The sequence below is a fragment of the Rhinoderma darwinii genome, chromosome 12 (genome assembly GCF_050947455.1).
Source record: "Rhinoderma darwinii isolate aRhiDar2 chromosome 12, aRhiDar2.hap1, whole genome shotgun sequence".
Lineage (NCBI taxonomy): Eukaryota > Metazoa > Chordata > Amphibia > Anura > Rhinodermatidae > Rhinoderma > Rhinoderma darwinii.
This window is the reverse complement of record NC_134698.1, coordinates 2,834,788-2,861,780: the sequence shown is the minus strand read 5'-3', so window position 1 is coordinate 2,861,780 and position 26,993 is coordinate 2,834,788. Positions and strand designations below refer to the sequence as shown.

The window sequence follows — 26,993 nt, the reverse complement described above, 5'->3', positions numbered from 1 at the left end:
TTACAGATGATCTGCAAAGAGGAGTGGGCCAAAATTCAATCTAACATGTGTGCAAACCTCATCATCAACTACTAAAAATGTCTGACTGCTGTGCTTGCCAACAAGGGTTTTGCCACCAAGTATTAAGTCTTGTTTGCCAAAGGGATCAAATACTTATTTCTCTGTGCACAATGCAAATAAATATATATAATTTTCACAATGTTATTTTTTTTTATTTTTTTTTATATAACCTATCTCTCACTGGTAAAATTAACCTAGCCTAAAAATTCTAGACTGTTCATGTCTTTGACAGTGGGCAAACTTACAAAATCAGCAAGGGATCAAATACGTATTAACTTCACTGTATATGTACACACATATATATATATATATATATATATATATATATATATATATACACACAGTACTGTGCAAAAGTTTTAGGCAGTTGTGGAAAAATGCACCAAAGTAAGAATGATTTAAAAAATAGAAGTGTTAATAGTTTTTTTTTTTTTTTTTAGCAATTAACACATTACAAAGTGACTGAACAGGAGAGAAATCTAAATCAAATTAATATTTGGTGTGACCACTCTTTGCCTTCAGTACAGCATCAATTCTTGTAGGTACTTGCATACAGTTTTTTAAGGAACTCGGCAGGGAGGTTGTTCCAAACATCTTGGAGAACTCACCACTGATCTTCTGTGGATGTCGCTTCCTCAAATCCCTCTGTCTCTTCATGTAATCCCAGACAGACTCAATGATGTAGAGATCAGGGCTCTGTGGGGGCCATAACATAATTTCCAGGGCTCCTTGTTCTTCTTTACGCTGACTGTTTTTAACGGCATTGGCTGTATGTTTGGGGTCGTTGTCCTGCTGCAGAATAAATGTGGAGCCAATCAGACGCCTCCCTGATGGTATTACCTGATGGATAAGTATCTGCTGGTATTTCTCAGCATTGAGGTCCATTAATCCTGACCAAATCCCCAACTCCATTCCTGAAATGCAGCCCCAAACTTGCAAGGAACCTCGACCATGCTTCACTTTCGCCTGTAGACATTCATTATTGTTCCGCTCTCCATTACTCTCCACCATGCTTCACTGTTTACTGCAGACCCTCATTATTGTACCGCTCTCCAGGAGCCTCCAGCATGCTTCACTGCTGCCTGCAGACCCTCATTATTGTACCGCTCTCCAGTACCTTCCACCATGCTTCACTGCTGCCTGCAGACCCTCATTATTGTACCGCTCTCTAGTACCCTCCACCATGCTTCACTGCTGCCTGCAGACCCTCATTATTATACCGCTCTCCAGGACCCTCCACCATGCTTCACTGCTGCCTGCAGACCCTCATTATTGTACCGCTCTCCAGTACCTTCCACCATGCTTCACTGCTGCCTGCAGACCCTCATTATTGTACCGCTCTCCAGTACCCTCCACCATGCTTCACTGCTGCCTGCAGACCCTCATTATTGTGCCACTCTCCAGCCTTTCGGCAAAAAAACTGCCTTATGTTACAGCCAAATATTTCACATCATGACTACTCAGTCCAGAGCACCTGCTGCCATTTTTAAATACCCCCAATTTCTATGTTTTCGTGCATAGTTGAGTCGCTTGGCCTTGTTTCCAAATCCAAGGTGTGACTTTTTGGCCACAATTCTTCCATAAAGACCACTTCTGGCCAGACTTCTCAGAAAAGTAGATGGGTACCTGGGTCCCACGGGTTTCTGCTAGTTCTGAGCTGATGGCACTGCTGGACATCTTCCAATGTCAAAGTGAAGTAAGCATGATGTGTCTTTGATCTGCTGCACTAAGTTTCCTTGGTCGATTTTTGCTCTAAGGCCCTCAACGTTACCCGTTTCTTTGTGCTTTTACAAAAGAGCTTGAACGCCCGTCTGCTGTGAAATCTTTCCCTGGGAGAGACCTTGCTGATGAGGTATAACTACCTTGTGTCTTGCTGCTGTGCTCAGTCTTGCAATGGTGAACCTGTGACATGAAACGGTCTTCCACAACCTCACCTTTGTAGCAGAGTTTGGCTGTTCCTCACCCAGTTTTAAGCCTCCTACACAACTGTTTCTGTTACAGTTAATGACTGTGTTTCAACCTACATATGAAAATGATGATCATTATCACCTGTTTGGTATAATTGGTTAATCATACACCTGACTATAATCCTACAAAATCAATGATTTTGTGCAAGTGTACCTAGAAGAATTGATGCTGTTTTGAAGGCAAATGGTGGTTACACTTTTGTACAGTACTGTATATATATTAGCTAAATATTTCTTTACAATTTTTTAAAAAGACATTAACTAATTGTAACAACCATTAAATCATTGGTACCACCCCACAGCATAAATTTACCAATCTGGGCAGTTCCATACATATCCAGTGCAACAGAAGAGGAATCATCCTGACTATCCCTTTGGTTATTTTGTACATGTAATTCAACTATGTATATATATATATATATATATATATATATATATATATATATATATATATATACACGCATATATATGACTGTTGTGTAATATTATATTCATATTAACTAATGATTTCTACTTTTGTTTTTATTTCAGCATTGATAATGGAAAATTCAGGTAAATAATTGACCAATATGCTTTAAAATACAATAGTGGAAAATGTTGAATCTGCAGTGAATTCAATGCTAAAACAGTATATATGCAATAAGATCTTAAAGGTGTATGCCAACCGTAAGCATTTTTCGCCTATACGCTGGATCGGTGGGTTTCTCACTGCTAGGATCCCTACCGATCACAAGAATGGGGAGCTCCGGTCCCCCAGCCACAATTTGGCAGCTAGGAGGAACGGAGACTGGGCATGCGCGATGCTGCTCTATTTAAAGTCTATAGGGCTGATGGAATTAGCCAAGCACAGCACTGACCTTGCATTTTTTACCTATCTAGTGGATAGGTGAAAAATGCTAAAGGCTGGAATACCCTTTTAAGCTCCGTTTAGTTTCAAAAGTTTTTATCTTGTAACTCTGTCTGTATGTCTATGCGGGGGATTTGGAGCTCAGAAAAACAGACCCCTGACCACTATAAAGATATATTAAAAAATTAATCAGAGCAGAATGCATAACGGAAAAATACGCACAGTGCATGGCCAAGTGCCTCCTAAAGTGTCCCTTTGAAACTAAGTTCTGCCATGCTGAAATGTACAATAGGGGATGCCGGACCCCATTCTATTCCCAATTATAAGACTTTTTGGCGAAATCCTAGGTATATGCTCTATAGGTCTATTGTTGGAATATCCCTTTAAGAAGTGTGGTAACTGGCAAAAGAGCAGAGGGTCCTCAATAGACAAGGACCACTATACTTCCTGTCTGATCTATATTCTTTTTTAATATGTCAATTTTTTACTGAGGTCTAATAGCTTGATATACAAGTATAATACAAGTCCAAACCCTGAAGGCTGCACTACTGAGAGATTATGATGACAACATGTTCCCGTCTACATTTCTGTCAACTACAGTTTTGCTATGGACATCTGGATAAAAATCACCATCCACATCAATACCTACATACTACCTGATGTGCTAAATATGTGAGGACATTGATCTATTTGGTGATCTGATCCCCATGACCACGCTGCACTTGACAGGGGTCAAAGGGGGACATGTCATCAGAATCTCTCAGTATCGCAGCCTCAGGCTTTGATTCTGTAACTGAAATAAGATGTTACAAACCATTTTCCCATTTTTACTAAACAAGTGGCCTTTTTTAATTTTGATCTGTGAGATCTTTTTTTTTTGTAATATTACGGAGAGGCGCGTCAGAAGATGACGAGAGGAGGTCCATGCGATAGGTCCTCACTAATAATGAGAATGAAGAGGCCATGGAGACTTAAGTAGTCCAATGCCCCTAGAGGTGGTTGTCGGTAGTGTAGCAATATCTTATATGCTGTGTATGGCCTGTGAGAAGACATAACAAACAGAACAGGTCGTAACATTTTAGTCGTCATTGTGTGGAAATATTTTCACGTTTTGGTTCCTTGCAGGAGAGTCTCTCCGGTATATGGTCACCTGCACTCCAAACTGGAACCACATATACATCGGAGACTCGGTGACTTTAAAATGTAACATTGGACCGACTGAAAACATCAACAACTACAACTTCTATTGGTACAAAGACGAGAAATACCCACGGCAACAAAAACAGGAATTTACAATTAGCGGCGCAAAATTATCTGACGCAGGAGATTATGAATGCCGGACCAGATCTGGTGATCGCAGTTATCTGTTCAGTTTATATGTTATAGATAAAGGTAAATTATATTTCACAATAATCAGAATAGTTGTCTATCTATCTATCTATCTATCTATCTATCTATCTATCTATCTATCTATCTATCTATCTATCTATCTATCTCATATCTATCTATCTCATATCTATCTATCTCATATCTATCTATCTATCTATCTATCTATCTATCTATCTATCTATCTATCTATCTATCTCATATCTATCTATCTCATATCTATCTATCTCATATCTATCTATCTATCTATCTATCTATCTATCTATCTATCTATCTATCTATCTATCTATCTATCTCATATCTATCTATCTATCTATCTATCTATCTATCTATCTATCTATCTATCTATCTATCTATCTATCTATCTATCTATCTATCTATCTATCTATCTCATATCTATCTATCTCATATCTATCTATCTATCTCATATCTATCTATCTATCTATCTATCTATCTATCATCATCTCATCTCATATCTATCTCATATCTATCTATCTCATATCTATCTATCTCATATCTATCTATCTATCTATCTATCTATCTATCTATCTATCTATCTATCTATCTATCTATCTATCTATCTATCTATCTCATATCTATCTATCTATCTATCTATCTATCTATCTATCTATCTATCTATCTATCTATCTATCTATCTATCTAATATCTATCTATCTCATATCTATCTATCTATCTATCTATCTATCTATCTATCTATCTATCTATCTATCTATCTATCTATCTATCTATCTATCTATCTATCATCTATGTCATATCTATTGATCTATCTATATCATATCTATATATCTGTCTTTTGGACTGTCCTTTTATTAGCAGATAATCTCATGTACATTGTGACTCCCCCTGTTGGAGAGAAACAGGAAGTAGACAAGTTGGATTTCAACCTGTCTGGTATTCATGTTTCATAAGAATTGTCTGGCAGCCACTTATTCCTATGCCCACCGTATAAATAGTATGTCCATTTAGCCAAGTTACAAACATACCCACACCTTCCGGTTGATGACTGTAACACAACTCCTCATTCCATCGTCTCAGCTGAAGGTTAATGTTCCCGATTGTGGAATCAGCTTGTCGCCCCCTCCCAATCCAGCCTACACAGGTCCTCCTCCATCTAACCTCGAATCTTCATTTGTCCAACAAACACTGAAGGTCCATTTCATAAAAGCCTGATTCCATAGGTCCGTCAAGTTCTGTATGTACCAAATAGGCATGCTATGTTTATGGTGACATTGGGATAAGTGGCCAAAATACATCTGGTGCTGCATTTCTTCCATGTGTTTTAAATTTTTTTCTGTCTTAAAGATTTTAAGGATAGACCCACTGTGACCCTAAATCCAAACTATAGAAATATATTTGTTGGAGAAACAATGAGTATATCTTATGAGATAGAATCTTCTTCACCACAAAACCAGAAATGTGTGTGGTACAAAGACAAGAGAAATCTCCAAACTGATCAAAAATATATAACAATTAAGAGTGCAAATATGCAGGACAGTGGGAATTATATGTGCGGAAAATGGAGTGGAGCGAATTACCCCGTCAGACTCGATGTCTACTCAAATTGTGAGTATCTGCCCCAACTCTGACCGGGGAACATCTACAAGGAGAGCTATGTTGTGGAAATATCTCCTATTTCTTCTTTTTCAGACTATCACAAAGTCATCTTACAAACTCCCCCCAATATTTTGGAAGGTGATTCCCTGGATTTGAGATGTCACAGCAGTCCAGGAGACAATGATGAGGAGGAGGAGGAGGCCACAAAATTTTTTAAGGACGGCGTCATTGTCCAGGAATCAAAACATATTTTACATCTACAAAACGTGACTAAAGCCACAACCGGGATTTACCGATGTGAAAAATTTTACACCAGAAAAGTATTAAAAGCAGAAGAAACATTTATATTTATCCAAGGTAACAAGGAAACAAATCTACCTACAGGTCCCCAATACCTCTATTCCCTTCAAAGAGGTTCGAGATAGAAGGTTAAAAGGTCTTGGAGAGGTGAGGAAGACAATCTTCTGAGGAGGATGTCTTCCCGCAAACTGCACAAGTCATCTAGCCCAAAATGTAACCCATTGAATGTAGTAGGTACCATACAAACAGCTCATATAGCTGCCCTGGAGAAAGAAGGCCAATCCCAGGTTGGTAGTCCCCATAGAAACCCATCCTCAAGTCATGAAATTGGTAAGGGCAGGGGTGTATCAGCCACATAAGTAGGAAAATCAGGATGGGGGAATACAAGACATCAAACCCAAGACCAGACCCCAAAACCCTAAATTAATTCAGATCCCAGACCTCTATATTAATTCAGACCCCGGACCAGACTCCTAAATTAATTCAGACCCTAGATCCAACCCCTAAATGAGTCAGGCCCCAGATCCAACCCCTGAATTAATCAGACCCCAGACCATACCCCTAAATGAATCAGACCCCAGACCAGACCCCTAAATGAATCAGACATCTGACCCCTAAATGAATCAGACACCAGACCAGACGCCTAAATGAATCAGACCCAAGACCACTAAATGAATCAGACCCCAGACACCTAAATGAATCAGACCCCAGACCATACGCCTAAATGAATCAGACCTCAGACCCCTAAATGAATCAAACCCCAGACCAGATGCCTAAATGCATCAGACCCCTAAATGAATCAGACACCAGACCTCTATATAGATCGGACCCCAGATCAGACTCCTAAATGGATCAGACAACTAAATGGATCATACCCCAGACCAGACTCCTAAATGAACCAGACCCCTAAATTAATCAAACACCAGACCCCTAAATGAATCAGTCCCCAGATCAGACCCCAGACCAGACCCCTATTACTTCTGAGACCAGACCACAAATGTAATTCAGACCCCAGACCAGAACTGTATGATATGGGTATTTGTACACTGTATGACAGTACACCATATGAGAGAAACGCTAGGAGCACCATGTGAGGTAAGTCCGGCTCTAATCAAAGCTCCGTGTAGCTTCTTGTGCACAATGATAAGATTGTTATAATCTGTTTTAGATCTCTTTACAAGTCCAGAAATAAAAGCACCCTACTTAATAAAAGAAGGAGATGTCCTGACCCTGAGTTGTGACACAAGACGTAACCCTCTCAGACACGGTACACCGCTGGAGTTTACATTCTACAGAAATGGGCAAATAGTGCAGGAATTCAGATCATCTGATTCATACACAGTTCAGTCCGCTCAGCTGGAGGATTCTGGGAATTATATCTGTGAAGTGCGGACTCCATTAGACACTGTGAGGAAGATGAGCGACGTGTCATATATCAGTATAAGAGGTTGGTGTGAAATCCTGGCATTATATATATGACTGCTGTGCTCCGGTTGAAGGAGAACAACCGGAGGAGTTGGGAAAAATTGCACAAATTGATCCAAATTTATCATAATGGGGCACGCGGTATAATATATTTGGCGTCACTTGTTAGACACATTTCTCTTTCTTAGCCAAACCTTATGGCTGGCTTGCATTCCTTTTATTATTTTCGCCGAAAATTCAGCTGCCTTAAACATATTTGGTGCATTTAATGGCTCCTTTTAGCCATTCTACACAAAATATATATATATAAAAAAAGTCTCTAAAACACATAATAAATTTGGCACAGAACATAGACTCCTGCAATTTGCTTACAAAATCATCACATTCATTTATAAAATTGGATTCTGGCAGACATGTGTGTATGTGTGTGGATATTGATGTAAATGTTGGATCCACATAATACCCACAGGGGCTAACGCACAATTTTTTAAAGGGGAATTTTTTAAAGATGGTAAAATGCCACTCCCTATTATAAGGAATGTCTAGAAATTTACCAGTGATAAATATGCCATGTTAACACCTGGACTACTCAGTTTTGAGTGGATTTGCTTTCTGAATGGCTATAGTGCCCCTGGGCATCAGTATTGCCATTGGGTTTAGGGTAATAAATTCAAAGATCACTTATTTGTTGCATTTTTATGTTTTTTTCAGACATTAGTCTTTATCTATACAAATGTTTTAACAGTCTAAGAGGTCGGGGGCATTGCCCTAATGCCCAAATGGTCCCGTCGTTCCTGCTTTAGGGCCAGTTTTTGCCATTTTGTTATTTTTTTACTAGATGTCAAAGTTTTTCATTGTGTTAAAATATTTTCTAGAGTTGTTCAAAACGCCAGAAGTACAAATCAGTCCAAAAAGAGTTCAAGAAAGAGACAAAGTGACGATTAAGTGTCTGCATGACCAACGTCTACATCTTCCATTATTTACATTCTACAGAGACTCAAAAACTGTACAAAGTAGTTCCTACAAGGACGTATATGTGATTCTTCACGCCTTGGAAGAGCACACTGGAAATTACAAATGTTCACTAACACACCGTAATATTTGTAAAAACAGCACCGAGTTAATGATCCTGGTACACAGTAAGTATCATTCTACACACAACTAAATCACCAATTGTATTGTCAGCGGGAAATTATACTGTAGTAACACATCTAGCCATAAAGTGGCGCTATCTCTGTTCCAGAAGAAAGAACTTCATCTCCCTATCGCCATCTATAGGTGGCTACCCGGTCAGCGTTAAACCCCTTGAAGATCTTTGAAACATGATTTGGGTACTAGCCCCCCATGTGTGTCTCCTGTTTGGCTTGCACCCAGGTTATGTATTGAGGCCCGTTAAGAGGTCAAACCATAATGGGATCGCCTGAGATTCAAAGAAAGGTTCAGCTTTTTTTCTATAAACAGCGACACTCTTGACCATAGGCCGTATCAGGTACTCAAGGGATTGGGTCTGAGCTGCAGTACCAGATATAACCTAGTGGTGTTTCGGTTTTTTTCCCGGGGGAAAAAATGTCGACCTGTTTTTCTAAACCCATACAACCTCTTTAAAATACCGGGTAGCCACCTATAAATTCTGCAGACGAACTGTATTTTTGCATAAGTTTGATCTAAATTTTTAGTAAAATCTGAAAAAAAAAGACAAATACAGCCCAAATCAACAAATACCAGGGCTAGAAACGGATATGCTCATTGATTAACTCATCAGAACCGCTAAGATTATCAGTTGAGCTATGGAGCTAATTCGGGGTTTAGGAGTTCAACTGGATGACAGCCATGTGTTCATTTAGGTGTCTCTACCTTATTTCAAAAACATAAACCTACAACCAAAGTCTAGTTTTCTCTTTGCATGTTTGTGGTTCCATAGACTTGGATAAATGAGAGTCTTGAGGGCCTCAGGCAAAGAGCTTAAAAAAGTTGCAAAAACATTTTTATCGATGGTTCGGCCCAGACTAAGATCAGTGTTTGAGTATAACATAATTAAACCCTTGAAGAAGAATATTATGCATGGGGTGGCAGAGAGGAGACCACTTCTTTCCAAGGAGAACATTGTGGCTCAGATAAACTTTCCTAAAGACCAACTAAGTCATCCAAAAAGTTACTTTTTATTTGTTTTACTATTTATCTGGTTATACATGTTATATTAACAAAAAATATACCAACAAAAGAACCTCATCCCAACCTTAAAAAAATTCAGTGACTATAATCACGGAGCGGGGCTTTGGCTAGCCATCTTTGGTTGAACTTTGAATTCTTGATTGACTAAGCAATCGGGGTGTCTGTCTGTGAACACAAAGTATGTCTACCAAAAATATTTTAAGTCTAAACCCCCCAAAAATTTAAACCAGGGAAAATTTAACTTTTTGGAATGGCCAGATATTAGTGAAACTGAAAAATTGTGGTAGGATCTGGAGTGGGGTCTTGCTCACACCATGCATAGCTAGAAATATATAGATATATACGGTATACTATTAATATTTTTGTATGACATAGGAAAAAATAAAATCAAAATGAGGTCATATTTTTGGAAAATACAAAAAGTTCTAATGTTTTAAGACTATATAGGAATATTTTATAAATAAATGTAAATATTTTTTTAAAACTAAATGCTGTCACCGTGCACAATTTCCTTATCCACAGTTGCTGTAGTCAAACCCAACCTGATGCTCTTACCAAACACTGTGGCCGTGGGAGATGACACTGTTCTTCGATGTGAGTCCTTAAAAGGCTCCCTCCCTATATACTACTTGTTCTATCACAATCAGACAATATTAGGAAATATTACCGTTCATCAAAATGAGGCAGCAGAGCTAAATCGGAAAATTAAGTCACTGAGCATGGGTGGACTCTACTACTGTGCTTCGTACAATGATTTCCATACCCAACATCAACATAGTGAGGAGGCCAATTTGCTAGTTATGGGTAAGTAGTTGCTTCATGTGTATATTTTCCAAGACTATATTCACACGAACATGTGTCAAATTGGCCGCGAAAAACGGTCGTTTTTTACAGTCGATTTGCATCTGTGCGGGACCCGTATGCACGAATTCCTCATAGAATTGAGCCTATTGAGGGATCCGTGAAAACGAACAAAAATAGAACATATCCTATTTTTTATGGGCTGTTCACATGGTCCCTTAACCCCTTAAGGACACGGCCAATTTTAGCCTTGAGGACAGAGCAATTTTTTTTACATTTCCCTCTTTGCATCCCGACGCTCATAACGCTTTTATTTTTTGTACGACGTAGTTGTATGAGACTTTGTTTTTTGCGGGACTAGTTGTACTTTATGTACGTACCATTTTTTGGTACAAATACATTATCGTTTAATTTCTATAAATTTTTAATTAGATTAAAATGCTGAAAAAAAGCAGTTGTGCAGCAGTTTTAATATTTATTTTTTTTACACCATTCACCGATCATAATAAATAATGGTATACATTTGTAGTACAGGTTGTTACGGTCGTGGCAATACCAAATATGTCTATATTATTTCATGTTTTGGGACTTATATTTTAAAAAGTTTATTTATTATAAAAAATGTGTGTTTCTGTGTATTTTATTTACTTTTTATTTATTTATTTACCATTATTATTTTTTTACATTCATTTAACTTTTTTTTTTAATCCCATAAAGGGATTTATCATTTTGATTTTGATTTTGTAACTGTAATGTACTGGCATAGATCTATATGCCAGTACATTAGCCTGTTACTGATCGTACACAGGCAGTTGTTAGGGCATACCTCAGTATGCCCTAACAACAGGAAATATGTTCAGACAGCCCTGGGGTCCTTCACTGGACCCTGGGCTGTCTGGCCATACGAGTTGTGGGCTTTGATCGCGTCACAGTTATTTTCTGTGACGCGATCAATGTGCGGTCCCCTCTCCTTGAACGCCGCGATCAGCTGTCATCGCGGCGTTCAAAGGGTTAACAGCGGAGAGAAGATGTTTCTCTCCTCTCCGCTGTCAGAGCGGGGCCGTGGCTGTGTATTACAGCCGTTGCCCCGCTCTCGATCGCACACACAGAGGCGGCAGAGACTGCTGTCACACAGGACGAGTATGCTCGTCCTAATGCGCGAAGTGCTCGCCGCTCAGGACGAGCATACTCGTCATGTGTCGGCAACCAGTTAAAACAACAGCCGTGTGACTAGCCCTATAGAAGAACATCGATTTTTATGCATCTGTTTGATGGCCATTAAAAACAAGGCCATCACACGGCCTATTTCCACATTAGTGCAAATGAGCTTTAAGTTTTAATAACATTCTTATAATTTTCAATTATATTATGCCTATAATAAATTATATAATAAATCCTCGGCATGGAGTAAGACTTTGTTCACATATGCATTGTGATTTCCCTTTATAATGGAAGCCACAATGCTGTGCCAGATCCATCATATGATGGACCACGATGGAGCCTGGTGGTCCCTATTGACTTATAATGGGGTCCATTAGGTAGGATTTCACTATGGCTTGCATTATTTTGACCGGTAGACTTTATATTGTCTAGGATATACTCCACATTGATTTTAATCATGTTCCACATAGGTTGTTTGCTTGTGTCAACCCCTTTGATATAATCCCCAGGAAGGAAATAGAAGGGGTTTGACCGATCAGGAAAGCCAGACCTGAGGCTCTGTGTAACCACCAGAGTCTACTGAAACCTAAGACACTAGTAATAGACGAAGAGCCCAAGTCAATCTAAGCCTACCTTTCTTTTATTAGTGATCCACTTATATCCTATTTCAATTTCAACAGAGCCAGTAGCAGACATTAATATTACCTTGGATACAGGAGGTGAGGATTTTATACTAGGAGCATCCTTGACATTTACCTGCTCCGTCCAGCATGGCACTTCCGTCTCTTTCTTCTGGCAGCACAATAAGACTGTGGCGAAACAAAGTTCTGAACTCTATCAACTTCAAGACGATGGTAAAGTCTTGTATATACAGTCCCTTCGACACCACCATAAGGGAAGCTACCAATGTAATGCCAGCAATAAACTATCAGTCCTCAGAACTTTCTCTGTACTCAGTGAAATACGAAATGTCAACATCTTGGAGTTGAGCGCTGTTGGTAGGTTCCAATTATACACAAGGATACTACTTTATGAGCTTGCCTTCTTCTATTTCGACTTCTTCTTTGTCTTCTTATATGTTGTTTATTATTTATGTTCTACTTTGTCTAGTTTTTTTTTACCTCTACTTTGTCTTCTTCATTAGCTTCTTTTCTCCTACTTTGTCTTCTTCTACATTGTCTTCTTCTTCGTGTACTCAATCTTTGCCATGGAGCCCGTGGGATTTTCTGTCACGGGGCCTGCAGAGGGTGGTGTGAACCCACCTGGTCACCAAGGGATTTGACGTGGGGCTAAACTAGGGAGCAGAGTCTAAGGGTACCCCTGGTTTTCGCCATTTAACCCTATAAAGGGATCTGGACTTCACTTTAGGGGAACCCCAGGTTGCTACCCCCAGAGTAGTCTTCCTAGGTGACGGCCAATGTAACAGGTGTACTGTCAGATTAGCATGGTCGGGTATAGCACAAGGTCAGGGCATGCAGCAAGATTCGTAACGGGTCACGTTGCTGATGGTCAGGGCAGGCGGCAGAAGTTCATCACGCAAAAGTTCAGGGCAGGCTGCAGGCGCGGATGGTCAAGGTGCAGGTTGAGGTTGAAACATGGGAAATCCAATAAATCTGACAGCTGAGACTTCTAGGAACACGAGTTATACAAGAAAAACCAAATTGCTTTGGCATGGAGCATAAAATAGGAGGAACTTAGTTACCCAGGGTAGCTGGGTGAAAATCATTTTGGTGCATGCTCACTTAGCCCACTGTAGAGCGTTGGCGGAGTGGACGGCTGCCAGACGCTAAGCCGATAGGAAAGGAGTGGCATCGGCCAGGAGGAAGAAGACGCCCAAAGGAGGTAAGTATAAGATGCTGGCAGCTGGGAGCGAGGCCATGACAATCTACCTCTTCATTGTATTTTTATTATTTTTATTATTTTTCCCCATGTCGTATTCTTTTTTTTCTTATACTTCATCTTCTTCCATATCTTGATTATTATCCTCTACTTAACGATTTTCATTGTCTATTACCTTGTCGTCTTCTTAAGACTTCCAATTTCTCTGCCATCTTAAAATTATTATCACCACTGACATCATTTTTATTACCTTGTTTCACAGACCATAGAATCCAGTGGTCAATGCTTGGGATTCTGCTGCTGGCCATAATCATTGCTGTCGGCTTGCTCTTAACATATAGGGACAAAATTGTGTCTCTTGGAAGATGTAAAAAGAAACCACCAACTACAGGTTATGACTACTAATATCCATATAACTAGTATGACATAACACAACTACATATCATGCAACGTCAGGGCTGGATCATGTGACCACTCCTTCTTTTGAATGGATGATTGGCTCAGAAGAGATGGTTGTATGTTTTTAACTTGTGTCAAGGTCTATAGCCGATTCAGAGTCAAGTGGCTGAAATGTTTAGGCAGGAGGTTGCTAATAGCAAAAAGTTTATAGCGTGAGGCAGAGACGTGGTCAAGAAACAGTCCAGGTTCAGTACAAAAATGAGTACAAACAGTTTGTAGAGAGGCAGCAATGCCCTAGACTACAGGCAGGAAGCTTAATAGTCTGGCAGGGAGGAAGTGCTAAGGCCAGACTTTTATAGGAAGCCAAAAGGGTGAAGATAATCAGGCAATCAAGGCAAGGAATCTGGAGAGGCAGGAATCAATAAAACCTGGACAACAGATTCAGCAGCAAAGCTGTCCAGCAGCACAAGTAGCTCAATGACAAAGGCCACTACCTGGGATGCAGGAGGCTATGGGTTCAAGTCCTATCAGCTATTCTAGTTAGTGGATATAGTTGTCTTGATTGTTTAGTATTCTTCAGGTATTAGTAATGTGTAAGGGCTCTGATTTGTCTCTTTTACTTTTCTTTATGATAGGATTTATATTAGAGTTTAAAGGGGTTCTCTGCTTTGTACAATCCTTACTTGTTAGAAGAGTCCTTTAACAATAAGTACATTCCAAAGTGTCTCCCTGCTGGGACCCCCAGCGATCAGCTGTAATCTGTGGGGAAACCTGGTAGTAAGTATTCAGTTTCTCTTCAGCGCCACCACAGGGGAAATGAAGCATTACACAGTGTCCATTCATATCAATGCAAGAGACGCTCTTTGTAACTACTGTCCCATCTAAACAAAGGATGAGGATCCTGAACAGGGGAGCCTCCTCTATTAATTCGGATTTCCTTAATAGGGAATATGAAAATGGGTTTTCAAAACCAGACACCCCTTTTAAACGGAAATTGTACTTACTTAAACAGGATGACAAAATTGCCTCATTTACAGGGTTGAATACAGAGCAGAATAATGAAGATGTAGACAAACAAAATACTACAGCCGTCTCTGAAGGAATTTACGAAAACAGTAAGAAAAATGACCTAAAAGATAATACCACTCCCTTCACTTTCTCTTCCAATCCCTTCCTCTCTCTTCCATTCACTTGAATTTTTCTTCCTTTCCCCTCAATTTCTCTTTCATTCTCCTCACATTCCATTTCATTTTGCTTCCATCCCTCTTACTTTGTTTTACATGCCCTTAACGTTCCTTTTACTTCCATTCCCTTCTCTTTCTTTTCCATTCCCTTCACTTTCTTTTCCATTCCTTTCACTTTCTTTTCCATTCCTTTCACTTTCTTTTCCATTCCCTTCACTTTCTTTTCCATTCCTTTAACTTTCTCTTCCATTCCTTTCACTTTCTCTTCCATTCCTTTCACTTTCTCTTCCATTCCTTTCACTTTATTTTCCATTCCTTTCACTTTCTCTTCCATTCCTTTCACTTTCTCTTCCATTCCCTTCACTTTCTTTTCCATTCCTTTAACTTTCTCTTCCATTCCTTTCACTTTCTCTTCCATTCCTTTCACTTTCTCTTCCATTCCTTTCACTTTCTCTTCCATTCCTTTCACTTTCTTTTCCATTCCCTTCACTTTCTCTTCCATTTCCTTCTTTCTTTTTCATTCCCTTTCTTCTCATAATTTTTATAATCTTTGCTCTACTTTTGCTTTGCTGATTTTTTTTTTACATAGATACATTTTTCATCATTATATGAATGCACACATTTTTAACCCTTTATCTTGCTGGAATTCGACATTACCACTTAGATTACATATCTATTGAGATATTAAAAATTAAAGGGTTGACCGAATCACCTTTTTTCGACAGTACCATCAACGGAGAATCTTGATGATGAAGATGAAAGTTGCACCTACATTACTGTCAGAGCAGTAAAAGGTCAGTGTTTTATAATATATAATAATCTCTCTGCAGTTATTCCGAGCCAGGAGGCTACTGGGTGGGATATGACATGGAGTGTCAATGTGACAACCAATGATAGTTATCTTTCTTCATGTCTTTTTATAGCTCCTTCCGCTTGTACAGCGGCTGCTACAAGAGAGAATGTAAGTATACAAAAGGATAATATCGCCACCTAGTGCTGAGTTATACAGACAGTGACCACAAAGACAAATTACTTAGTGTTCTATAATAACGGACTATATTAATATTTGTAGGCCACGCAATGTGGTTGACTTGTTCTATACCAGAAGTGGCCAAACTTTTCTTTTACTAAGACATCTGCATTTTGCAGAGTTAGAGTTAGGTGATCTTCCATGGGACCAGGGACTGACACATGTAGTGCACAGAGGACACTGCTCTAAATTTTTGCCTGTTCTTACAGACAACTTGTAACACCGGTGACGGGGACTGCTCCAGCTGCTGGTCCCCGACACTGGGTTGCTTACCTTTTCCACCGGCGATCTGTGCCCTCTGCTGCTCGTGGCCGCCAGCGCTTTTGCTCTGTTGCCTGTGGCCACGCTCCTCCTCCTGCTCACTGCCACATGTCCCATATAGCGCGCATGCTCCCTGGCCGTCCCTTAAAGGACCAGAGCATGCACAACACAATCCTCCCCAACCAATTCCTAATGCTCTGGCCTTATTTAAGCTCCTCTGGTCACCTGGTGACTGAGCAACTTTGGTGCAACTTAGTTGTTTTCTGCAAACGTTCCTGTTTGTATCCCTCTACCTGTTACCAGTCAACATCTGACTACCTGCTATCAGTCAGTATCCTGCTACCTGTCGGTGTCACGCTACCAGTTTGTATCCTGCTACTCGCTACCAGTCTGTATTTCGCTACCTGCTATAAGTTTGTATCCTGCTACCGGCTACCAGTCCATATTCTGCTACCTTGTACGAACTGGTATCTCAGATCTCCACCTGCCTGCTACACGAGATCATCTGCCAGTACCTGTCTGTGCTACTCTTCTGGGCTGCTGGGCCTGTTACTACTCACACCCGGACCATCTCAAGAGGTAGTGACCTGATAGACTCGCCGCCTTGAAAACCACATCCCCGCACCGGGGTTAAAGTGTCAATACCAGGGAGGCTACTTAGACAACACCCTTAGAAGTGTCTCAAAGTCAACCTGATTGAGTAGCACTGGGTCCACAACCCGCTGGTCATTGCACCCCCTCTCTAATAGGGCATGAGGACAGTAGTTGTCTTCATGAGATAACCCTATTAAAGCCATTAGGAGAGCAGCCTGGTGTCCTAACATTAAGATCTACTGGTCTTCTCTGAGGACTACTAGTAGATCGATATCTACTATTTGGACACCATTGGTCTGTACCATAGAATCTTGACTGGCGGTACTTATCCTTGACTTGTAGACTGAGATCTAATTTTAAGCCTAAAATGCTGAGGAGGCTGTCTATAGATTTTAGCCTTGTATCATTTTCCATGTTCAGAATTTTTTACAGATTTGTGTTGAGAATATTTTATTTTTTTACTAGTTCACAGTTATGTACTCCATGGCCAAGTGTGCCGAGAACACTTCAAGGACCAAAACAGACCAAAAGACCCCTGAGACATCTGACTCTACCGATGTCTACCAGAACATTACAGCCGATTCCATCGACGATCATTAATGATCATCATCATAAATCTGATTATTGACATTAAGGAGTTCTGATTTAAAAAAATATATATAATAGACCTGTGTAATACTGTATGTGCCGCCTTTTCCTGAATCATTGTATATGTCTATACAGATGTAGCAGAGCTAACGTTGCCGTTGAAACGTTTCTCTTCGGCTCTGGCTCATGGCATTAAGATAACACAGTAGACTGTTAAAGCCCATTTACACGGGCAAATGATAGAGCGAACGAGTGTTCATACGCATGCTCATTCCCGAGAGTTGGCCCATGTACACATGTCAGCGATCAGCCAACCAATGAGAAAATGCTTGTTTGTCGGCTAATCGCATCTTTTATGCATCCCACAAAATCATCGTTGTCGGCAGCACATCTCCTCGTGTAGACAGGGGATGTGCTGCCGACAGTATGCAAACTCTACGCGGACCGAATAATCATACTAACAATAGTTTATGCCCATTCAGTTTGCATCTACACAGCGAAGTCCCTGTGTACATACATTACATTACTTATCCTGTACTAATCCTGAGTTACATCCTGTACTATATTCCAGAGCTGCACTCACTATTCTGCTGGAGGAGTCACTGTGTACATACATTAAATTACTTATCCTGTACTGATCCTGAGTTACATCCTGTATTATACTCCAGAGCTGCACTCACTATTCTGCCGGTGGAGTCACTGTGTACATACATTACATTACTTATCCTGTACTGATCCGGAGTTATATCCTGTATTATACTCCAGAGCTGCACTCACTATTCTGCTGGTGGAGTCACTGTGTACATACATTACATTACTTATCCTGTACTGATCCTGAGTTACATCCTGTATTATACTCCAGAGCTGTACTCACTATTCTGCTGGTGGAGTCACTGTGTACATACATTACATTACTTATCCTGTACTGATCCTGAGTTATATCCTGTAATATACTCCAGAGCTGTACTCACTATTCTGCTGGCGAAGTCCCTGTGTACATACATTACATTACTTATCCTGTACTAATCCTGAGTTATATCCTGTATTATACTCCAGAGCTGCACTCAGTATTCTGCTGGTAGAGTCACTGTGTACATACATTACTTATCCTGTACTGATCCTGAGTTACATCCTGTATTATACTCCAGAGCTGCACTCACTATTCTGCTGGTGGAGTCACTCTGTACATACATTACTTATCCTGTATTATACTCCAGAGCTGCACTCGCTATTCTTCTGGTGGAGTTACTGTGTGCATACATTACATTACTTATCCTGTACTGAACCTGAGTTACATCCCGTATTATACTCCAGAGCTGCACTCACTATACTGCTGGCGGAGTCACTTTGTATATACATTACTTATCCTGTACTGTCCCTGTGTTACATTCTGTCTTCTACTCCAGAGCAGCACTCACTATTCTGCTTGTTGCTATTGAAAATAATAAGCAAGCTTGTGGGCAAATACCCCCTTGAAAACTTAGCTGAGCTGCCTTAATCGGGGGAGTGGGGGGCTTAGTTACGCTTTCCTGCATCATGTAGTGCTTGTATGCAGTTATGTGAAACCACTGAGCAAGCAGGGAATGCTGGAAAATGTAAGTTTATGTCTAATGAACGGCCTGTTCAGATGCATATTATAACATTATTGAGATTTCTGTTAAAAAATAAATCTGTAATTAAACTTTAAGCACTGGTGTAGTGTATTCCATTGTTAGTCCAATCATGTAAGACATACTATAAGATTCAACAATCCAACCATGAACACCTCTTCATATGTGCCAACCTTACCCACCCAGAGCATGGAGCCTCCAGCCAGTCAGAGCACCCTCCGACTCTGCATGTCCCCTATAGAACTCTACAAAATTCTCCATATGGTTCCAAAGACTGTTACATAATACTTTCCCCACATCACTCCATACTGAACCAGTCCAACACCCCAGAAATCAAAATAGGCCCATTACTTTGGAATTTTTATTCCCCCACACATGGACCCGCCTCTGGTTACCCCCTTGGAGAAGAGAAGAGTGCTGTGACTCATAGTTTGGTTCACCTATTGTTTTGCTCGTGGGATTTTGTGCCCTATTTAGGGTCTTACTTCCCAGAGTCATGGACCATCTTTAGCTGGCTGCTTTCCCACCTGACCTTGGCCTCTATAGTAGCCACAGCGACTATCTCTCTGGCCCTTGCTACAACATATGTAGGTTAAAGGAGCTCTCGCTGCTTTTGGATAATCTTTACTTGTAGGGTCTTTTGAAAATAAAAAGAAAACCAAGTGCCTCCCTGCTGGGATCTCCAGTGATCACCTGCGATCTGCGGGGAAACCTAGCAGTAAGTGTTCAGTTTCCCTGCAGCACCACCACAGGGGAAAGTAAGTATTACAGTATATTAATATCAATGTGTTGTCTGTGTAATACAGGACAGGTCCTCCAGAGAGAAACACTCTAAGTAAAGTGATTGGAAATGGGTTTTGTAAATTGGATAACCCCTTTAAGAAAGTCGTGCTTTTTTACTTTAGGTATCTAATATATTTCTAGCGTATTATCAAAAATCACAAATTTTTCTTTTTAACATTTAACATTTTGAAAACTGTATTTTGTAATTTTATATTTTTCCATATTGTGAAAAAGCGGTCGATCTGCACTAAAATTATTTTAAAGCCTGATGCAGACAACTAAACAAACATATTCCTTTCATGTCGAGCTATGGCTACTAAAACCAAAATTATCATTGTCCCTGGCACCACCGGTATCACCACTGTCTTCATCATCATCACAAGGCTCCAGAAAAAATTCAAAAAGTTGAATAAACAAAAGACATGTCAAAAAATATAAGTTTCTGTCAAATAATAATTATTTCATAACCTGGAATACCCCTTTAACTTACTGGGGGTTCCCCATAGAAGTCTGCTGGAGTCACTTTTCCCTTTGGGAGCGCTCTTGGCAGCCATATTAGCCTGCTGGCAATTATGAGAACGGGTTCCATGGAATAGATCAAAATAGGCCCAGAAAATAAGAATTCTGTAATTTTTCTTTACTTAAATTTTTTTTTCCCCCTAAATAGAATTCCCCTTTAATAGCCTTTTCCAGTACATCCCTCATGACAGCACTACAGGAGGTTGCCCTCTTGACCTCTGTAGGGACAGGAAGACAGAGAGGTTAAAAGGCCCCTCCCACCACCCACTTGCCAGTGTTCTTCCTGTCCCCACAAGGGTCAGGAGCAGAGAGCGTCGCTCCTGTATTAGTGCAGGAAAGAAACTCGGGCAGGGGGCAAGATCGGGGGGTCCGTGCACTCCCCCTTCTCTTCCCCCTAAAGCCCAGGCTAACACCCCTCAAACGACGGGTCCCTTAGCTCCCTCCCTGAGACACCTACCGGAGGAATCCTAGGCAGGGTTCTGGTAGTGTGTGGGGGCTGGGGTTTCCCAAGCAGGCTTCGGCCGGGCCGCGGACCAGGCGGGGACCGGCAGCTCCATAGGCATGGACGCACTGGCAGGGATCCTCGCTGCACCGCATAGCAAGCCTCAGTCGCCGGCTATGGCGGCTGCACTCCAGGTACACGCTGGACGAATAGCCGACCGGAAATGACGTCGCACTACTTCCGGTCCGCGGCCATCTTGGAAGGCGGGAAATTCAAAACGCCCGCATTTAAAGGGACACGCACAGGTATGTAGTTAGAGCTGATAACTCTAACTTGGATTAATTTTGTGGATTGCATATTGCATTGCCTGTTACCTGTCACGGTATGGAACTTCCTCGTCCTGATGGAACTCCAGATATGTCCCAGGGTCACGTGAGTCTCACCCTTGGGGGATTGTATTGCAAAAATACTAAAGGAGGAACAACCAACGTTCATGTCCGAACTTAGGACTATGATTCGTGAAGAAGTGGGTCAGTCAGTAGCCTCCCTCGCCCCTCCGCAAGAAACTCCCTCACACTCCCGGGCAAAAAGACCGCGGATTGAAGTGGATCAAAAATATTGGCCTCCTTCTCAGGGGTCGGACTCTGAGCAGGAGTGCTATTACCTATCGGAGGATGAGTTAGAAGAAAGAGAGGAACTCTTGCCTTCAACTTCTTCCACTCAAGAGAAAAATGTTTTCTTCTCTTCCAAGATATCAGATACCTTAATTCAAGCAATACGGGAAACTATGGATATTCCCGAAGAAGACCAACCACATACCATCCAGGATGAGATGTTTGGAGGTCTAACGGAAAAGAAAACAAGGGTTTTTCCGGTAAACGAAAATCTTAAAAGAATGGTGACAACTGAGTGGGAAGATTCAGAAAAAAGGCTCTTCATTTCAAGAGATTTTAAAAACAGACTTCTCTTTGATCCAGAGGACATTAAGCCTTGGGATGAAATCCCAAAAGTAGATGTCTCAGTCGCCAGGGTTGCTAAAAAAACCGCAATCCCATTTGAAGATTCCTCTCAGTTGAGGGACGCCATGGACCGAAAGGCAGACGGACTACTGAAAAGAGCGTGGGAATCTTCCTCTGCCTTGATCTCAACTAATATCGCGGCCCCATCAGTAGCAAGAGCAATGTTTATATGGCTAAACCAGCTAGAGACCCATTTGATGATGAAGACATCACGACAAGATCTATTAGTATCTCTACCCTTACTAAAGATGGCAACCGGATTCTTGGTAGACGCTTCAGCGGAATCTATTAGATTTGCTGCCAGGAATGGGGCTCTCTCAAATGCTGCTAGAAGAGCATTATGGCTCAAAATGTGGTCAGGAGATACGAAGTCCAAAAACAAGTTGTGTTCTATCCCATTTACAGGGTCTCTGATGTTCGGTCCTCTCCTTGATAACATGCTGGAGAGTGCAACAGATAGAAAAAAGGGGTTTCCTGAAGAGAAACCAAAAAAACCCCCTCAGTTTGGAAGATTTCGCCAACAGAGGGATCCTACCTCACAAAACTACAGCGGGAAAGGGAAGTCCGGTCGCTGGAGTTACCCCAAAGGAAAAAGGGGTCGAGGATATCTCCTTAACCCAAATAATTCATTCCAGCCCTCAAATCAATGACGCCAAGAGCGTGGGGGGAAGACTCCTACATTTTTATCCCAAATGGTCGAGAATAACCCAGAACCCCTGGGTTCTAAAGATAATAGAAGAGGGATACAAAATAGAATTTTCCTCCATTCCTCCAGAGAAATTCCTAATAACCCAGTACCAAGCAAAAGATCTTCATCAGATCCTTATCCAGGACGTCCAGAAACGACTCAGATTGAGAGCCATTTCTCCAGTTCCCCACAACGAAATATGCAAAGGCCACTATTCAAAAATCTTCTTGGTCAAAAAACCAAACGGTTCCTACAGGACAATAATCAACCTGAAGGTCCTAAACAAATGGGTGAATTATCAGAAATTCAAGATGGAGTCTATCAGATCGACTATTCCTCTAATAAGGGAAGAGGCATCAATGTGTACGATCGATTTAAAGGATGCGTATTATCATGTTCCTATCCACCCCGCGTACCAGAGATTCCTCAGATTCGCAATTCAAAACGTGCTATCAGTCACGGCAGTCCACCTAAAAGGCTCAGAGAACCTATCAGCAGATTTCCTGAGTCGGGAAAAAGACCCTGGAGAATGGTCCCTAAACAGGGATGTCTTTCTGTCCCTAACCCGAAATTGGGGTTATCCACAAATAGACCTGTTTGCCACGAGGAAGAACACTCAAGTAGAGACATTCTTCTCCCTAAATCTCAGAGACAACCCATTGGGAGTAGATGCATTGTCCCAACCCTGGGACATGGATCTGGCCTATGCCTTTCCTCCGTTTCCTCTAATACCAATGGTATTAAGAAAAATCCAGGAAGATTTGACAAAGCTCATCATTATTCTTCCCTATTGGCCAAAAAGAAGTTGGTTTCCAATCGTACAATACCTAGCGTTGGAAGACCCTATCATGCTCCCAGTCAGGGAGAATCTTCTCTCCCAGGGTCCCTTATTCTTCCAGGGAATAGAAACTCTGAAATTGTCAGCCTGGATCCTGAAAGGCAGATCTTGAGGAACCACGGTCTGTCAGACGAGGTAATTTCAACTATCTTATCAAGTCATAAAGAAGTTACCTCTAAAATCTATCAAAAGATTTGGAAGAAATTCTGTTCCTGGCATGGAAACCCAGGACCAGACCCCTTTTCTCCCAACATTGCGAAAATCCTAGATTTCTTACAATCGGGATTCAAAAAAGGACTTAGCCCTAGTACCTTAAAAGTACAGATTTCAGCCTTAGGTAATTTTTTTAACACTCCTCTGGCTGAACATCGGTGGATCAGAAGATTCACCCAAGCGGTCTCTGAACTGAAACCTTCCCTAAAGAAATCAGTTCCTACCTGGGATTTGAATGTGGTGTTAACAACACTTTGTGAGCCCCCCTTTGATCCGCGCGACACGATTAGTATGCATTTTTTAACTCTAAAAGCTGCATTCTTAGTCGCTATTACTTCAGCAAGAAGGATTGGAGAAATCCAATCTCTGTCAATCATAGAACCGTACCTAAAAGTACAAGAGGATAAGATCATCCTAAAGCTGGACCCTTCCTTTATTCCAAAGGTATCTACTGCTTTCCATAGAGAACAAGAAATAATTCTACCTTCCTTTTATCCAGATCCAAAAAACCAACAAGAAGAAAAATTCCATTGCCTGGATGTCAGGCGAACAATTCTTCAGTATCTGGATAGAACCTCCTCCTGGAGACAAGATAAAAATCTATTTGTCCTATTTGGGGGAAAGAATAGAGGAAAGAAAGCCTCAAAAGGCTCTCTAGCGAGATGGGTAAAAACCACCATACAAGAAGCCTACAAGTCCCAAGGACTATGTGCCCCACAAGGCATCAGAGCTCATTCAATGAGGGCAGTTTCGGCATCCTGGGCAGAAAGAAGAGAAGCCTCTATGGACCAAATCTGCAGAGCTGCCACTTGGTCAAGCCATCATACGTTTTACAAACATTATAGGCTCGATGTTCTGTCCGATACGGATTTAAGTTTTGGATAGAAAGTCCTTCAATCCATAGTCCCGCCCTGAGCATTATAATCTGGTATTGCTCCTGTAGTGCTGTCATGAGGGATGTACTGGAAAATAGCAATTAGACCTACCGGTAATTGTATTTCCAGGAATCCATCATGGCAGCACCATTACATCCCTCCCTGATTGAATTCTGATTTGTGCATTTAACATGTCAGTTATTATCCCTAGAAATAAAATAGGGTTGCATCCATCCTGGTGTAGTAATTGAAAAACACTGGCAAGTGGGTGGTGGAAGGGGTCTTTTAACCTCTCTGTCTTCCTGTCCCTACAGAGGTCAAGAGGGCAACCTCCTGTAGTGCTGTCATGATGGATTCCTGGAAATACAATTACCGGTAGGTCTAATTGCTATTTTCTTTTCTATATACTGATCTGGATCCATAACACTTTAAAGTTCACAGCTATATTTTCCAGAATCCTCCAGCCGAGCCAAATGAATACGGTACTAATTGGATGAGCTAAAATTCCTCACTTTTTTCCCGTTTTTGTTAAAAGCATCAAACAAATATTAAGAATAAATGAAAGTCAAATATTTAGGTGCGGAACGTGATGATATCAGGTCATCATCTTTATTGGACATTCTCGCGGTCACCTCTCATGTTGGGAATTTTAACCCTGCAAAGTCAACGATAAAAAAAACTACAAAAAGAAAAAAGAAAAAAACATTCCATCTGCAGAGCCCTTAAGGGACATATTTATACCTGTACCTCACATACGGTCACTTAAATAACTAAGCCATACTTGAAACCTCCCTGGGCCAACTTGTCTGTACGAATGTCTAGCGGCATACATAGGAGGGGGGTGGCTATGATGGTGTCAGGTTTTGGCAGCTAGGACAGAGGGGCTTTGTGTTTGCTTCCCCTACAAACTCTTTCCATGAACCAGAGGTATAACGTGAAGATTCCGGGCCCAATGCAAATTTTTCAGCAGGGCCTCCTCCTACTACGTGTCATTTATAATACTTTTGGCTTCTTATGTGGCAACAAGTCCGAATGTAACCTCTGGACTCCATATAGCAACACATCTGCCATGGCCCATAGGCAATTTCCCCACCTTTGTATGCTATTAATGTATTTCCTATAGAGAGGAGAGTCATGCACAGGTTCTCAACACCCAGTAGCAAATGAGATGGGACTAACCAAAGGTGGGACCCCTCCATCCAAGGACCCCATAGCAGTCATAGGGTCTGACTTTATGGTATGTGTGCTGGGGATTGGCTGGAGAGGTGTCCAGGATTACGTAAACAGCCGGGTGCCCATGTAGATAACACCACAGTGCCCATATAGATAGTTCCACAGTTCCCCTGTAGATAATGTCACAGATGTAGATGGCGCCATAGTGCCCCTGTAGATGGTGCCCACGTCACAACAAGCACACTGACCCTTCCCAGTTCCCACGTCATCCTCTAGCGATGCAGGGCCGGTCCCTTCTGACGTTGACAAACTCATCTGGGCTTTTAAATTATGAGTCCAATTGTATGTTAGGGCCTCCCAAGGCAGCGGGAACCAACAGGGGGCCCCCTGAGGCAGGGGGATAGCGGGGCCTGGAGCTGGGGCTCCAATGATAATCTGACCCTGGTCATATGGGGGTTTCTGGGCAACTGGAAGCCCCCCCTGCGTGCGCCTCAGATGTAATGTGTGTGGAGCTCATGAGCGGCGGACTGACAGACTTAATATAAAGAGCACAGGAGTAAGATGCACCTAATTTATTAAGAAGTGCATGTCTCTTAATAAATTAGGCGCATCTCTAGATGTCTATGAGTTGGCATAGGTTTGCCTTTTAATTTAAACCAATTTCAGGCGCAAATTAGAGTACATTTTTTGGCCCACAAAAGACCCGCGCCTTTAATTAAGCTCTGTCCGTTTTTTGTAAATTGGCATGAGCAGCACAAATGTCTTTTGGGGCGTCTGCCAGAAAAGTGTCGTAAAACGATTGATAAATTCCCATTCACGGTATGTCACTGCCATGTAGGAGCTAGGTCAAAGTCAGCTAAGTTACTCCACCCCAGAGTGGACACGAAAACCTCGGCCTAGTATGTGAGCAACACTTACGTCATAAATGCAGCACTTTCTATACACACGTTCCTGCATACATGTGACGTGCGTGTACCGCGGCTGGTGTGGATATTATTTCACCTCTGAGAATATGTAGACCCTGATCAGTCCAACAAAAGCCAGCGGTCTCCATGAGCATTTTCTATCACTCTATTTGAGATTCAATGTATTAAAAACAATTTTTACACCTCATTCACACGACCGTGTGCGCCGTCTGAGTCCCGTCAGTGATCCGAGGAAAGATAGGACATGTTCTATCTTTCCTCGGATCGGAGACTCGGAATATTTTTCACCGACCCGATTCACCCGCTAAAGTGTACTGT

At 41.3% G+C, this 26,993-nt stretch overlaps 1 protein-coding gene across 1 annotated transcript in view; it reads left to right on the top strand.

The window, feature by feature from the left end:
• Positions 1-18,076, top strand: part of LOC142665005 (Fc receptor-like protein 5) — a 28,863-nt gene extending 10,787 nt beyond the window's left edge. Inside the window, exons 9-19 of the mRNA XM_075844533.1 lie at positions 2,559-2,579; positions 4,000-4,266; positions 5,929-6,192; positions 7,304-7,582; positions 10,255-10,536; positions 12,375-12,692; positions 13,796-13,924; positions 14,970-15,047; positions 15,842-15,910; positions 16,040-16,077; positions 17,467-18,076. Of these exons, the coding sequence (XP_075700648.1) occupies positions 2,559-2,579; positions 4,000-4,266; positions 5,929-6,192; positions 7,304-7,582; positions 10,255-10,536; positions 12,375-12,692; positions 13,796-13,924; positions 14,970-15,047; positions 15,842-15,910; positions 16,040-16,077; positions 17,467-17,601 (1,880 nt within the window). The 3' untranslated portion in view covers positions 17,602-18,076. The remainder of the gene's footprint in view (positions 1-2,558; positions 2,580-3,999; positions 4,267-5,928; positions 6,193-7,303; positions 7,583-10,254; positions 10,537-12,374; positions 12,693-13,795; positions 13,925-14,969; positions 15,048-15,841; positions 15,911-16,039; positions 16,078-17,466) is intronic.
• Positions 18,077-26,993: the final 8,917 nt, after the last annotated feature.